Below are 15309 nucleotides of genomic sequence, written 5' to 3'. Positions count from 1 at the left end.
TACTCTGCTATCATTCTTAATCTGTATTAACACGTGAATCGAATATAGAAAACTTTTCCTCAATAAACGATATTTGTGCCCTAGGTTGATGGTGAGTTAGACATTGAATAATTTTACAACTGCTCGCGAAAACTATGAAATACACTTCATATATCAAATGAGTTGTTCACAATCGACTATACGAAGTATAACCACAACGCTTAATTGAGAAAAATTGATACATTTTATCCAGCTGACCTCGATCGTCTGATGACAACTTGCCCTCTCTCTATTTGATTTTGATTGTCACCCATCGATTCACCCTTTATTGAATTGGGTTAGTTTGAATGAGTACGAATAAGATTTTCAGCATACATGATACACAAAATGTAGAATACTTACTTATCCAAAACATGGCGAAAATTTATTTTTGTTCGGATGGATATTTCTCATTTAGTAGGAACTCGTACGATACAGAACTACGTATTATTTAATAGACAATACGACAGAGCAGAAAGATATTAATGTCAAATATTTAGGAATTAATCCAATAGGTATTCTATCATGCGATGGACTGACAGTTGAGGTTTTTCATGCGATTGACTGACAGTTGAGGTTATTACCGATGTATCTATAATATAAATGTCAGTAAAAAGATTTATGGAAGTAAATATTGATATAAAAGCATCCTGTATCCCTAGAGGGCCTCCCTAAAATTTACAATATGGAACTCAAATTTAGTAAATGAATTAATGCCGAGTAAAATACGTCGTTTAATCGAAATTATACATGGATGTTTCATGACCTAAAAGAAATGTTAAGGTTTAATCAGAAATTAGCTCAGGAAGGTATGAGCTATTTTGACAGCAAATTGTATTTATTTATCATAAAAATTATTAAATTGGCTATTGAAATAAATGTGGCATTCGATAAGTGCAAAATCTTTAAAGGGTACATTTTAATTATTGAAAATGAATGCAGAAAAAAGCACTACCATTGACATTGTAAAGCAAGAGGTGCATTCAATAATCAATATGGCATAAGGCTTTGCCACATAAACGCACATCGACTTAATTTCTTAACCCTTAATTTCAAGAAAGATTTTATAATAACTTTCAATGACGATATTCATAATATTCCACAAGTGTTTTTTTGGTGATTGCCTTTCACCGCTCACTCCCGATACTCCATATACCTTTCAAAAAGAAAAGCAGTGAAATTATCATACTTTGTTGTTGCTTTTGACACGGTCTGATTTAAACGCTGTCTAAAGCTTGAAATTTCGATCTTTATACTTTCCAAAAACATATTAGGAATATATATATATATATATATATATATATATATATATATATTTAAAAAAACCAACTTCCCAAATCCAAAAAACTGAACAAATTTTGCTATTTTAAAATGTAGTAAGATAAAATAAGTTCAAAGAAATGAGTTATTAAATAACTAACTATAGGGATGCCTGTCTTGCAACGCCAACTACCAATCATAAGCCCCCTGAGTGCCGTCGAATCAGATCTCATGTGAGCATGAAGATGACACAAATTAATTTGAATATGTAAAATAATATTTAGTGCCTTGATCATGCTAATAATTGGACAAATCTACACAGACCTACCTCTGGTCTTAGACCATTTGCAGATAATCGACGATTTTCTTTGTCCTAATTCTCATAATATTCATGTCTACTTTTCCCTGTCCTTAACTGTCCCGCCTTTCACTACTTGAGTCTTGATTGTTCCCTCTTTGAAATGAAAATGCTTCTGTTATTCTATTTTGTTCCAATTTTTCGTTAGTTCTCCATTTTCATGGGTCTCGTGCCTTTTTTTTATTGAATTATTAAACTATATCAGACGATTATATTCTCTTTTCAAGCAAGCATTTGAATTACACGTAGAAGGCTAAATGGAAATATTCAAGTAATGCATTTGGAACAGCAACCGTTTTCGAGTCTAATAAGGAAGGCATTGCAACCCCAGCTCCGAGTTTCTACCCTTGGCACGCCAGCGTGTGGGATTGCCAGTGTAGTTGGAAGAAAATTTGTGAATTCTTTTACTGGAATGCAGCCTTATCTCACAATTTTTATTCGGATAATAAGCAATGGAGTGGTTCAAAAAAGAATTGATAAACATAGAAATTTATCACTTTTTCATATTATATACAAATTAGGCTGTGCCGCACAAAAAGAGATGAACAGTCCCTGCAGCAAACAATTAATACTCGCTGCTGTACTGGAGTGATATCCACTTAAGCGCTAACAACACGTGAGATCATATCAATTAAAATTTATTTTTACATATAGGTAAGTAACATTGAATCGAAACATCACGATATTAATTAAAAATCTGTAATAGAATTTTTCCAAATAATTTGTTCGATCGATAGCATAAAAAAGGTTGCGTTCGAGATCAAATCGAAGCAAAAAAATTGATACCGTTGAAAGCATTTTTCGAGGTCGCTAAACCTCTCATAAATTATTAAAATTTTGGGTTCCCGCATATTTTCCCATAATCGCTAATGTTTACTTTACTGTTCATTTGATAGGTGGTTCACCCGTTTGGAATATTTTACCTTACAAAAAATCAAAATAAAAAATAGCCAGATTGCGCAAGAGATCAGGGCTGCTCGCCCGTTTCGCTACTCGCAAAGCACATGCAGAGGCGTCCCGAATGTAATGTAATCGAATATCCCACGCCGCTCCTATTGATTGGAGTGAGATCAAACCACTTAGAGTAGGTGGGATGAATGCTAATCTTTGTCGCGAAACCAGTTCCAGTGCTCTCCATAGTGTGAAATCGGCAGGACGTCAGTTATTGTAAGCCTCTACGCACCGACCGTGTCACGAAAAAAATGGAATCGAAGATCGAGCTACTTTACGCGATTAAGTTTTATGCAAAACTGAAAACATCTCGAGGGGACTAACCAAAATTTCTTGAGGTTTGCGGGGACTTGGCTCTATCCTACTCACAAGTTTCGAGGTGGTTAAAGGCCTTCGAGGAGGGTCGGGAAGAGGTTCACGACGAACAACGCCCTGGGCGGCCGTCAACCAGCAAAACCGACAACAATGTGGATCGTATTCGACAATTGTTGGACTCTGACCGTCGATTTTGTATCAAGATGGTTGCCAAAATACTGAACTTGTCGTCTACCGTTGCGTTTCGCATTGTTACTGAATGCCTTTATTTAGCGATGAGGAAACTGTGCGCCAGGCTCATGCCCAAGGTGTTGTCAGACGACCAAAAGACCAAGCGAGCGGAAATTTCAAGTGAACTTTTGCAACTTTTAAAAGAAAATGAACCTGATCATTTGGACAAAGACATCACAGGAGATAAAACCTGGGTTTTTTAATACCACCCAGAAAAATAACGCCAAAGCTCTGAGTGGCACACCGATCAGTCCCCCAAGCCCAAAAAGGCAAGAATGAGCGAATCAAAAGTAAAAACAATGCTCATTGTCTTTTTCGACAGTAAAGGAGTGGTCCATGAGGAGTTTATTCCTCAAGGACAGACATTTAACACTGCCTACTCGGCGGACGTACTGGAAAGACTCCGAAAAAGGGTCATCAGGACGAGAAAAGACATCTCAGCCACCTAGCAACTCCATCACGACAACGCGGTACGAATCCGCAAGTTCCTGGCTAAATACCAGGTCCCAAGGCTGCCCCATCCCCCAATAGTTCTGACGTCACCCCAGCAGACTTCTTTTGTTCTCCCGGATTAAGACAGCCCTGAAAGGAACCCATTTTTCGTCCATAGAAGAGTTTCAATCAGCCGTGTGACGAACACCTTGCGAGAGGTCCCCGAAGATGACTTCCAGGGTGCGTATCGGTTATGGCAGAGTCGCTTAGAGGCTCAAGGCACAGTACTTTGAAGAATTTTAAGTGTTTTTGCTTATCTGTTCAATGAATTACTTCAAAAACTATAATTGCATTACATTCAAAACGCACCCTGTGCACCACGAAAAGTGTTTTTGGAAAACGTGATTAGGAAATAAACTTTAAAATTATGTAAGAAGTTGCCCTGTTCATAAAAATATGTTATTGGCAAAAATATTAGCTACGTCCATCCTTTCCAAAAGTTGTCTGTAATCGTCCCTCGCTATGCATTTGAATATGCGTGTGTTGATCTCCTTGGTGCGAGTATACTACTGATAAACTACGCTTAAAAAAGTTAAAAGAGAACAAAAGAAAAAAATAGGATCTCATATAGAAGTTGGCAGGCAGCAGAACAAGTTGGGTGGCCTTAATGTACCAGCTCTAAAATTGATGTCCTGCGATGAGTTTAATCGGCCAACTGTATTTTTCACATATCCCATGATATCAAACTCTATTACAGTAATATTCATGCCTATAGTAGAGGAATATACACTTATTATCAAATAGGCAAGGAATTGGTAGACTTTCAGCGTGAATATTGATTTTTAGAGGAATTATGAACAAGGTAAGTTATATTGTACGAGTCGCTGATTCTAAAAGTGCTTCCACCATAGATTTTGTTCTAATATTAGCGCTCGATGTCTAATTTTTCATATAAAAGTAGTTCCTATTTCATTATCTTCGGATTAGAAGTCCTGGACATTTCTAAACTCAGCCGGGGAATTAGACCACTTGCACTAGGAATTCATTGACATTCAAAGAATAAAAAAGATCTCATGTAAATTCAAAATTATGATACCACTAAATTTGGTTGAAATAGTTCCAGCAGTCAAATTAAAGCAGCCTCGATGCGATTTTAAATACGTCCGAGTCATTTAAAACGCAATGGCTAATTGTAAAGGCCGTTGAATTCATTTTGTTTGTGGCCTCCTGCTTTGGCTAGTTGGGAAATCTTGGGCACAACTATTCAAAAATGAGTTAAATTAAATTTTTGCCGTACCGGATCCCCATGGTAAATAGCATAAGTAGATCTGATTCTGCATTGGAGTGTATCTCCCTATTACAATGTTGAAGGTGAAGTCCAGGAGTATTATTTGATTTTTGAAGTTTTTGGCCTTAAAAATACTAAACCGTATAGATCGACCAATTTTACTCACCCAATTTCTGGAAATACATTCGAGAAAAAATCATTTAAATTTATATTTATTGCTGTAAAACTGTGATTATATGCACAGCCATTACACTTTCGCCTTAAGGATTAGGTGGAAGGCTGTGAGATGTGGGAGTTTGTGGGAGGCTACGTGGGAGGTTGATGCTTAAATATTTGAAGCAGCGGAATCAGAGAGAGGAGCAAGGATAAAAAAAAATCTCAGCGTCGAAATTATCTCGCTCCTAACAAAATACACACTCGGACCACAGCTTGGCCTATTTTCCTATGGAAGGTGAACTCAACTGGAATATTTCCAAAGGCAGTATACTAACACGAACCAAAATACGATTTCAATATCCCGTTCTCTCTGTAACTTAAATCCGATTCTCCTATTTGGGTGTCCAGCGAGATAATTACCATACCAATAGGAGCCCAAGTCCTTTTCTTCTTTGGGAATCACTTTTTTTTATAAATGCCGGAATAAAAAGGAAAACAAAGATTGGTTAAATAAATTTGGAAACTGTAAAAATTAAATCATGAAAAAGATAATAAGCATTAAAGATCCCGAATAAGACTAATTTTAAGAGGAAATTTATAAGGCCTGCTGCAGAGTCACTGAAATACCTGCATAACGATAAGACTGTGAATTGCAATAATGTAAAATGTTTTCACTATTAACCTAAATTCACTATTGAACCTAAATGAAGAATACTTAATTATCAAAAAAATACCATAAATCAGTAATACGGTCAGTGGATAGACAATCATTCGTTAATAAATTTCCAAAGAAACTGCGGGAGATGCCGCAACAGTAACTTGTAACAAAGTCATCCACTAATGTGCATTTCCATGCAACAATTTGAGAGTGTAAAAATCATTTGCCCAGTCAAGGCAAATGTATCATCAAAGAATATATCGATTCATATAATTAAATAATCTAGTTTTTACTCGCAACAATGATGTGCGATACCTTAAAAACTTACGTGTACCTTAAAAAAGAGGACGATTAGCTGTGAGGATATGTCTTTCTCGTACGGGGGTAAGGTCGGTTTCAGGGCGTCAAAACACATGAGTAAATAGGTTGGTAGTTTGTATTGCCGAAAATTAATGCCTTTATTGCGCTTCAGTACACGACTATTGGTGGAACTTCGGGCAGTATTATTAAAATCGGGGAAAAGATTAAGTTCCAACGCAATTAAAACTGCAAATATTGATGGCATGAAGGTACTGAAGTTGTATACAATTGCGCACGAGAAATATTCAGAAAAAAATGTATTTGATACAGCAAATATTTCTTTGCATTATTAAAAAATATATAATAAAAGATTATTTTACTATATATGTTTTTAATAATGCAATAAATAGCGCTAGAAAATAAAGGGGAAGATTCGAAATGTTCACTTCCTAAATTCTTTCAATTTTTAAGGCTGTCGGTAGATGAAAGTAGTGGGACACATTAATATGCTGCTGATGAAATGCCATACAAGAGACAAGAACCCACTTCAAAAGACTTTTTTCTACTCCAAAGGATATCAAATTATATGTCACCGACAGTCTAATGATTATCACAACCAAAATTTGTTGAGAGAATATTCACTGAACATGAAAGGCATCATTATATATAGTACATCAAGGCAAATTTCAAATTAAGGAACCTCAGAGGACCGGCAAAGTGCATCGTGATAGCAACAAAAACTTCCGTAGCATGTAAGACCGACGACTAATATATCAATACTATATACAACTTGTTGTTGACTATTTGAAGTAGTAGTACTGTTGTGAGAGCTGGCATCTCTTTTATCCCTTATTACACTTTTGTCCCATCACAAAGTATATTTATCAAAAGAGAATATTTTCATGAAAAATTTCTAATGCATAAACTGCATTTCTGCATTGTTTTATAAATAGAATTAATGTTAAAGTTTAACTACAAGCACATTGAGGTATTACATACTCTTCTTATTTTATAAGATTTTTCAATCAGCTGCCATTCATATTATGAACTTCGTTTTGGTAATTTAGCAACTTAAATGGAATGTTTATCCTATCATTCTAGTTATTATTCACCGTCAATATCACAAAGTTTACTCGTAACTAAGATCCTGGGTCGCGATGAATCGTTGAAATTTCCATCAGTGCGGAAGAAGATTTTTCAAACAATTTCAGTTTCTATTAAGATTATAAAGTAAAGGTAAATACATTAAAAGCAGTATATTAAAACTAAAATCCTGGAGGCGTTTCCCTGGTCTAACCTAAATGCAGCGAGAAGAGAATATAATCATACTGATTAATACTAGACGTGAAATAACAGGATTTAAAAATTGATGTTCACACAAAATAAAATTAAATCTCGATTAGCAATCAACTAGCGCTAAAATGCATAGACATCATCATCACATGCCATCATCACATGCCATCATCACATGCCATTAAATTGCATAAACTATCGCATCTTTAAGAGTTGTAACCCTTTTAAGTATGAAAAACAAGTTAGGGCAAAGGAAGGAAAATATGAATCCATAAAAGTAGTATATTCCCAATTCCATACATATTATCTGTGCACTCTCAATTACCATTGAAATTCTTCAGTGTGACCCTATGCACACAATGATACACCTTCCCAAAATATATTATAGAACAATAAAAAATGGTATCTCGTTAGAAATATTATTTAAGGAAAGAGATTCGTTCCCAAAGCAGGTACGTCGCCATAGATCCTTATCATATGGAAGGCTTTCACGCTTTGTTTAAGAAAATATTTAAAACCGTAGCTAATAGAGCTATAAATTCGATAAACTGCGGGAGATGCCGCGACAGTAACTTTCATTTACTCTGTAAAATCATAGTGGAGTCACCCGCTATGATTTTACAAAGTAAAAATTTATTTCTTCATTTATTTCAAGACAGGTGTATTTTTCTGGTAGAGTCTTAGAGGTAAATTTTGTTTCAAATTAATAGCATGTTTTTCTATCTTTCTTCTAGCGCGCCACTTCTATCTCTACACTTAATAACATGTAACTTTTATTGAAATACCCCAAGTTAATAGCATTTTAATTATTGTTCAAATCATTGGTTGAAATAGATATATGCTTCGTTTAAGCATCTGAAACAGCATAAATCATTAAGGTTGACGAAAATAATAATAACGTAAAGATTTTCCATGGTTTCCTTAAGAACTATCGACAAGTTCGAGAAGTTCTATCGACAAGGTAACATACAAAAACTTTATTAGTTTGAAACCTCCTGGCAACCAATTGAAAACAAAAGTCTCGTGGCTCTTTTGAAGATTGCCTTTACGAATAAAGTAGCCAAGAGTAAATGCAGAATTCATCAATGTCATATGCTATGACGGCCGTCATGACATGTCAATGACATGAGCTATGACGGCCAAAGTAGAGGAAATAAAAAGGACCGTAAATGACCTTGAATCAGCCAGAGATTCGATTTCCTTTTTTTTCATTACAGGTGGCGATACAGGAAGTTAGCAGGTGGAATGAGAGTCCGTCGAGATCAGAAGAGCATGGCATATCCGCCCTACCACGGGAGAAAGGGCGTGGGCCCAGCATATAAAAGGAGGCGGGCTAGGATGTTAAAGCATTACCAATTCACTCAAAGCAGTGAGGAGATACCCACCAACTCCAACGCCAAATCCATCTCTTACCAGCATCATGAAGGTATGCCCGCAAATACTGATAATTAATACTTATGCTAACTTAAAATAGCCTAATGAAGGCTACCGTAAAAAAAGTTTGATCCATAACCCATATTGAGACGATCCTCCATCGTCATTCTGAACGTAATTTATATCACTACAAAATGAACCCATCTGATCAATTAATTTGTGGAAGAGATGATTCAGAGCGCAATAGGACATAAGAATTTCTTCAAGAGCAAATCCATGATTCAACCTCCGAAACAAATGGATCGGTCACACATGCGAAATTAACCTTCAGCGTGTGAAATATTAGTCCGCAAACATAGTACGGCCCTGGTGTACCATTACAGACTTAACAAGCAGTGCCGTCAATTCATACTAAAATATAAACGTGACGTATTTACAAGGTTAAAGATAGCAACTAGGTCTTTCTTACAAATATATGGTTATCTTCCTAATAATGATATATGTATAACAATTGAAAATTCAGCTCTGAACTCATGGAGAGTGAAACATTATTTCTTAGAGAAAAATGAGACGCATAGTCGGAATAACCCTGGATGTCATGCTAAAAATTGTCCCTTTGTTCCGCACAGGCCTTCCTCGCTCTTCTCGCCCTCGTCGGAGTCGCCAGCGCCGGGTTCATCCCAGCCACCACCCTCGTGAGGACCCCGAGCCTCGACAGCGCCGTCATCAAGTCTGAGCGCCTCGGTGGAAACTTTGCCTACTCCAGCGTCGAGGGCCACTCCTACGCCGCCGTCTCTCCCGTCGTCCAGCACGTCGCCACCCCCGTCGCCGTCTCCTACCAGGCCCACGCCCCCGTCGTCACTGGGGTCACGGCCCACGCCGCCCTCCCCGTCCTCCGCTCCGGCCTCTACTCCAACCTCATCCACCCCTATGCCTACTCCCCCATCCACCACCACGGACTCACCGTCGTCTGAGTGACCTACCAGATACCCTCTAACCATCTCCATCAACCCTACTACCCCTTACCCTTTCCCCTGCCGAACGTGGAAAACATGAAAAAGGCCCCCTTATGAGGAGGAGACGTGCGAGCGGGGCGCCTCCCGGCCGACCGGCCACCGTGCCACCGACATTGGCGCGCCGACCGATGAGGGCGCGCGCGCAGAGTGTGGAGGAGACGGGCGCTGGAGCCCGAGGTGCCGCACCTCGAAGTCCAAGGCCACTCCCATCACCGGGAGCGGTCTCTGGAGTCCTGGTCTACTTGCACGGCGTGCAAACGCCATGTACTACCTCGGAGTGGGTTCAATAAAAAATCTCCTTAACTGCATTTCGCTCTCTTATTTTTTTCCACCTGCTATTCTCCCACCATTAATATCCATGAAGTATTTCTGGTACAGTCGACATGGCAGTAAGTTTGGAAATGGAATTACTCTATATAACTTTGCCTCCTGCCATGCTAAATGGCGAGAAAAATTGATATTTGGGACGAGTACGTTAAATGCTAACGTTTTGTGAAAGCGGCAGAGAAACCGTTTAGACGGTAACATTCTCTCCGCCACACGGTATAGTATTTTTGGCTAGAAATTAATTGCTAGGACTGTTAACGTAGAACACCTACGGTTATTTCACTTATGGACCTACGATTCATGCTTTCCAAAGCCATTCTCATGGCCAACACTTCCAATAATCACAAAGGTCAAAATAGAATGTTATCACTATTTAAAATAAATAATATCTGATTTTTTAAATATTCTTTTGGAATCTCATCGAATTTGTGAGTTTATATTAAACGTATGTTTACACCAATCGGGTACGCGGTAAATCAGTGGGCAGAGCTCTGAATTACTGAAAAGTGGGCCAAGGTTCAATCCAGGTGAAGCCTCTGAGCACCCTCAGATTCATCCGAGCCAAAGGATTTTTCGGGTTATCGTCCTGGGGAACCGTAGGTTACACAGGGAAAATAACTGCCCCCCTACCTTGATGTGTGAATTGCACACGTTGTTGGGCTTAGTACTGGGTGAACTCTAACCGCACACCTATCACACCAACCTTGGGGTTGATCACTTTGAATTGTGCACATAATTCGTGCTCATTTTTATATTGTAAAGTTTCTAAAAAATACTTTTACAACTCATGCTAATCCTCATTTCGTTATAAGAAAGAAAACTTCTTAGTTACCATTCTGCACATGAATGCGTGTCTTATTTGTTTCCCCTATTACTTGAAACCATTTCACGCGGTGATGTTCATACATTTTTGTAATGGAAACTTTTCTTCATTTGCGATGTCCGGGAAAAGACCCAGATACGTGAATCCAGAGATAATACCCTTAAAAATGACATCAGCATTCTTTTAGGTTCGCAATATCGTAGGTTTAAATTCAGGTGTACCTTCTGGACACCTACAGCAGAGTCCAAAAAGTTAAAACAAACGTTATAGTAATTCTAATTGGTCCAGGTGAATGAACTGTGGACCTTGACCGGAATGGTGGGAATTGCACACGGCTTGGTCATTGTAACAGGTGAGCTTTATCCTTACTCATCGAATTCTTATGGTGGAATACTGCGGTTCAAAAAAATGAGCTGAAGACAATGCTGGATGTTGAGCTTTGAAAGGAACCTAAATATGGTGGATCTAAATATTTAAGATCTCTTGCTCTGGAAATAACTACGAAGAAAAAAATACATTGCATACGTATTTTGCTAGTATTTACACTAATCGCACATTAACTTGAGCATTCCGTGGTCTTTTCAAAATTGTCAGAATCCAGTAAACATCGCCATTTATTTTAAATTTATTTAAAGGTCATTATGCATTAATGTTTTGTATCAAAAATGGTATTCCAATAGGAATTATTTATAAACTTTTCGTGGGTAGTGTTACTGAGCAACCGCATTTTTTCATGCAAAATTCCAAAATGATCAAATTTTTATTTTATAATATAAACCTAAGACCTCCATCCTCTAAAATCTACCACAGAGCAACACCGAAATCTGCACTGAATACTAAGACCCCCACAGAGATAACAATCCAAAAATACTCGCAAACCTAAACGTTTGCATTTTGTAGACTATCTAATTTAATAATCTAGATACCTTTTAAATAGTAAAACATTACAAGTTTATGTTACGTTACCGTGAATCATGCAGAGCCCAACTAACGCACGCCGCGGAAACCTCCGCATTAATATGAAATGTTACCATTTGATCTATTCTAAACGCTGTCGTATTTTTTCCAAAGTAAAATTCCTGCAAAATTTAGTGGAATCAATATAACATGAATTGGCATCCAAAGTCAGAAAAACAGTTCATGAGTATAACTTGGATATTTATGATGATAACTTCAAATGAAAATCATTTATTGCCCCATATTATCAATTATTTATTAATTCAATAATTACTAATCTCTCGTTGCGGAAAGGATCACCAAATGATTGTATGCACGAACAGGCAAAGCATATCTTTCGGTAATTTATATCAATATCAACATTATTCGGGCTCAACATATATTTTCATATAGAATTAATATTGCTTTGGGCACACCGATGGCCAAGGTCATTTAAAATCGTTAATTAGCCTTGGCAGAATGAGGAAGTCTGCTCTCATTAACCTCGCTTATACAGTTCACATTCGTGCATGATAAATGGGCCGGTTAAAATTGAAATCAACAAAAATAAACATCCAGGAAAGCAAAAGACTGATTTTAAATAGATTTTTCTGTTGTTCATTTGTACCAATTTACTCTTGTGAAGCTGTTCCCAAAGTTTCGTCACGTTTGAGTGGTATTAAGTGGCCCAAGGTAAAGAGGGTTAATATCAATTGAGAATGTAGTACCAGGCTCCTTTCCCTCTGCATATATCAACGTATAAAGGGAACGTAATTAAGTAACATACTTGTAAAAATTTCAATTGAATTTATTTTACACAGCAGATCTATGGTCAGCAAGTATGTGAGCAAACTGACCCACCAAATCAGGGAAAATATTTACATTGCTATCAATCAAGTATCTATTTTTATTGAGTTTGACGCATTGATCGATTGAAGCGCAGAACTTTGCTAGTATAGATTTTTTCTGTATTAGTCAATATAAAATGCATCGTCAAATAAATGCCCATAGTGCTTAGATATCCATCAATAAAAAAATCTGCAATAAATTATGACAAACAAAATAGGCATTCGCAATGGCGTTCCTCGTTGTAAATTGAATAAGCTATAGAAAAAGTCTAAGCAACAAAATGAAAAACGTTTTTTAACCTTGCCCACAATACCTACTCCATCTTAATTTAATAACACCAAATATTTCCCAGAATTACATAATCGCCAGACACATTTTCTACGCTTATGATTACTGTTGAAATGCCACATCAATTGCAACTTTAAAAATTACAACGCCCCTTACTTCTATATTAATGTGATGCAACGATGAGATTATCCGTGCCTTTACACTGATCATTCAATGCTCATAGCGAACGAGTCATCGAGTGCAAAATCAAGTGATGAGCTAATTTCTCTCATGCTGCTCATCAAAAGTGAATTAGTACGTTCAAACAATTGGATGGGAATTTAGGTCCTTCATGAAAGTTTGCCTTTCGTCATTTTTTAAAATAGGAGTTGTCATAAGGTTATAGAAAAACAAAAAATGAAGTTTAATTTTATTTAATGATATTCAAGTTTCGACATTCATTTTTGTGAACAACATTACTCCTACAGATATTTCTACGCTGAAACTACAATGACAGGTTCTTCGATTAATTCGATGATCGATGTATTGTTTTTCTCCTTCCATTTGAACATTATCATTAACGATAAGAGCCAAAAGGCGTTTGTAAATCTCTACATCATGCTAAAAAACAGCACAATATAATGGAAAGAGAGCATCTGCTCATTGCGCCTTAATCCCTAATTAAACTCTTTGGACATGCCTTTTTAAACTATTGTAATCTGGTTTTTACTCCTTCACTAATTCCCTCCCACTTCCCCGCAAACGCTAAACATTTAAATGACGTCAGTTAATACATGATATTAATGTCACTGAATTAAAGAATCAAAAGTGGATACATTAACTGTAGATTGCCAATCCCGTAAGAGAGACTCCGTTTCATTTAATGATGACACACAGGTTTTCTCTTCCCTTCCCCCAACTCCTGAAAATTCAATTCTCAAAGTCATCTTTATCAAATACACAACAATTGGCGGAGCGCGACACAAAATTGCTGCTAACAAGTTTTGAAGATAAAATAGAATGTAGGGTCTACTCAAATGAAAAAGTACTTTGACATTTGGTTAAAGAGAGAAAAAAAGAAGCCCGGAGGATAGTTGCAAAAGGAATAGGGGGAATAATTGGAAACTCATGAAACACGATAGTCCATCACGAAGCCATTATTGAAGGAAAAATAGTGGAACAATTACAAAAGAAGGCCAAGGATGAATCACGAGAATGTTGGAGATGCCAGGGAAAGGTGCAAGGAAGCAATGAGGAGACTGGCAGATAGCGCGGCTTGTAGAGCTGCTACAAGCAATCCTTCCATCAATTATCCACTATGATAAGAAGCATATTGTAATTTCCTCATACTTCAATGGAATTTCAACTTTTGGAAGAAAAGACTTCAAACAATACACTTTTAAATTCTAAAAACTTCTTCTATGAGAGTTTCGGCTGACAGAAAAATTTTGGAATACCGATTTCCTGAAGTTTTAGGGTCCCACTCTTCTTTCCATATGATCGACAATATAATTTTGGTAGCTTCATATTCTTTTTCAATTAATCGTGATATGTACAGTAAGGTTAGCACAAAGAACGTACTCCTCTATGAATGTGAAAGAGTGACTAGTAGTAGCAGATTTTGGGGAGGCGACCGACAGCTGAGGTCATTTACGCCATAGGGATATGTGGGAAAGGAGGAGGGGTGGAGAGAAACCCGGCGTCCGCATTATCCTACCATTAACGAAAGGCGTCAAAGAGGTCCTCAGTTTTACGTCCCATCCGGCGGAGGGCGAACTCAATTAAAGTGCTCTCAACAAAGCACTTAAAATAGGGATAGGGATACCACTGAAAAAATCGGTTTTCTCCAGGAGACGAACCCAGGCCCTCTGAGTGTGAAGCCAGCACGCTAGCCACCGTAGCTATTCGATCCCAAAAAAATTTAATGTGGCAGTATTAGAACAAGGAATATAGGTAACTATTGCCATGTAGAACTATACAAATACGCGGGTATTTAGAAAAGTTCTCAGAATCACCACCCGATGTCAGCACCAGCGCAACGAGTTTCCCGTGTAGTAATAGGTAATCCTTTTTGTCTAAACGCGTAACCCGTCAGTACTCTGGGAATAGACCTGTGGTACGGAAACCTCTCTGTTGTTGTTCCTATGTAGTGATTTGTGAAGATGGAACAAATTGAGATTCGAACAGTGATTAAATACTTCGCAAGGAAAGGCATGAAAGCAAAGGAAACTCATGTCGACTTTCAGGACACTCGGAAACTCTGCTCTTTTATATTCAACTGTTGGCAAGTGGAAAAACGACGTTAAGTTTGATCGGGATAGCTTGAATGATAATCCGCGCAGTGATCGGCCAAAATGTGCCACTACCCCAGAAATTATTGCAAAAGTGCGTAAAATGGTCATGGTGGATCGCCAACTGAAAGTCCAAGATATCTCTGAGGCTGTAGCGATTTCATCA

The 15309-nt window shown here is 37.5% G+C and overlaps 1 protein-coding gene across 1 annotated transcript; it reads left to right on the top strand.

Annotated features, from left to right (window-relative positions):
* Positions 1 to 8643: 8643 nt before the first annotated feature.
* Positions 8644 to 9717, top strand: LOC139685876 (uncharacterized). The gene is made up of 2 exons (XM_071583005.1): positions 8644 to 8686; positions 9264 to 9717. Exons 1-2 carry the CDS (start codon positions 8681 to 8683, stop codon positions 9606 to 9608), a joined length of 351 nt encoding a protein of 116 aa, XP_071439106.1. The 5' UTR covers positions 8644 to 8680; the 3' UTR covers positions 9609 to 9717.
* The last annotated feature ends 5592 nt before the right edge of the window (positions 9718 to 15309 follow it).

This window comes from Hetaerina americana, unplaced genomic scaffold, assembly GCF_022747635.1.
Source record: "Hetaerina americana unplaced genomic scaffold, ioHetAmer1.1.p SCAF_1, whole genome shotgun sequence".
Lineage (NCBI taxonomy): Eukaryota > Metazoa > Arthropoda > Insecta > Odonata > Calopterygidae > Hetaerina > Hetaerina americana.
Note: the sequence above shows the minus strand (reverse complement) of the source record. Positions and strands in the feature narration are given on the sequence as shown.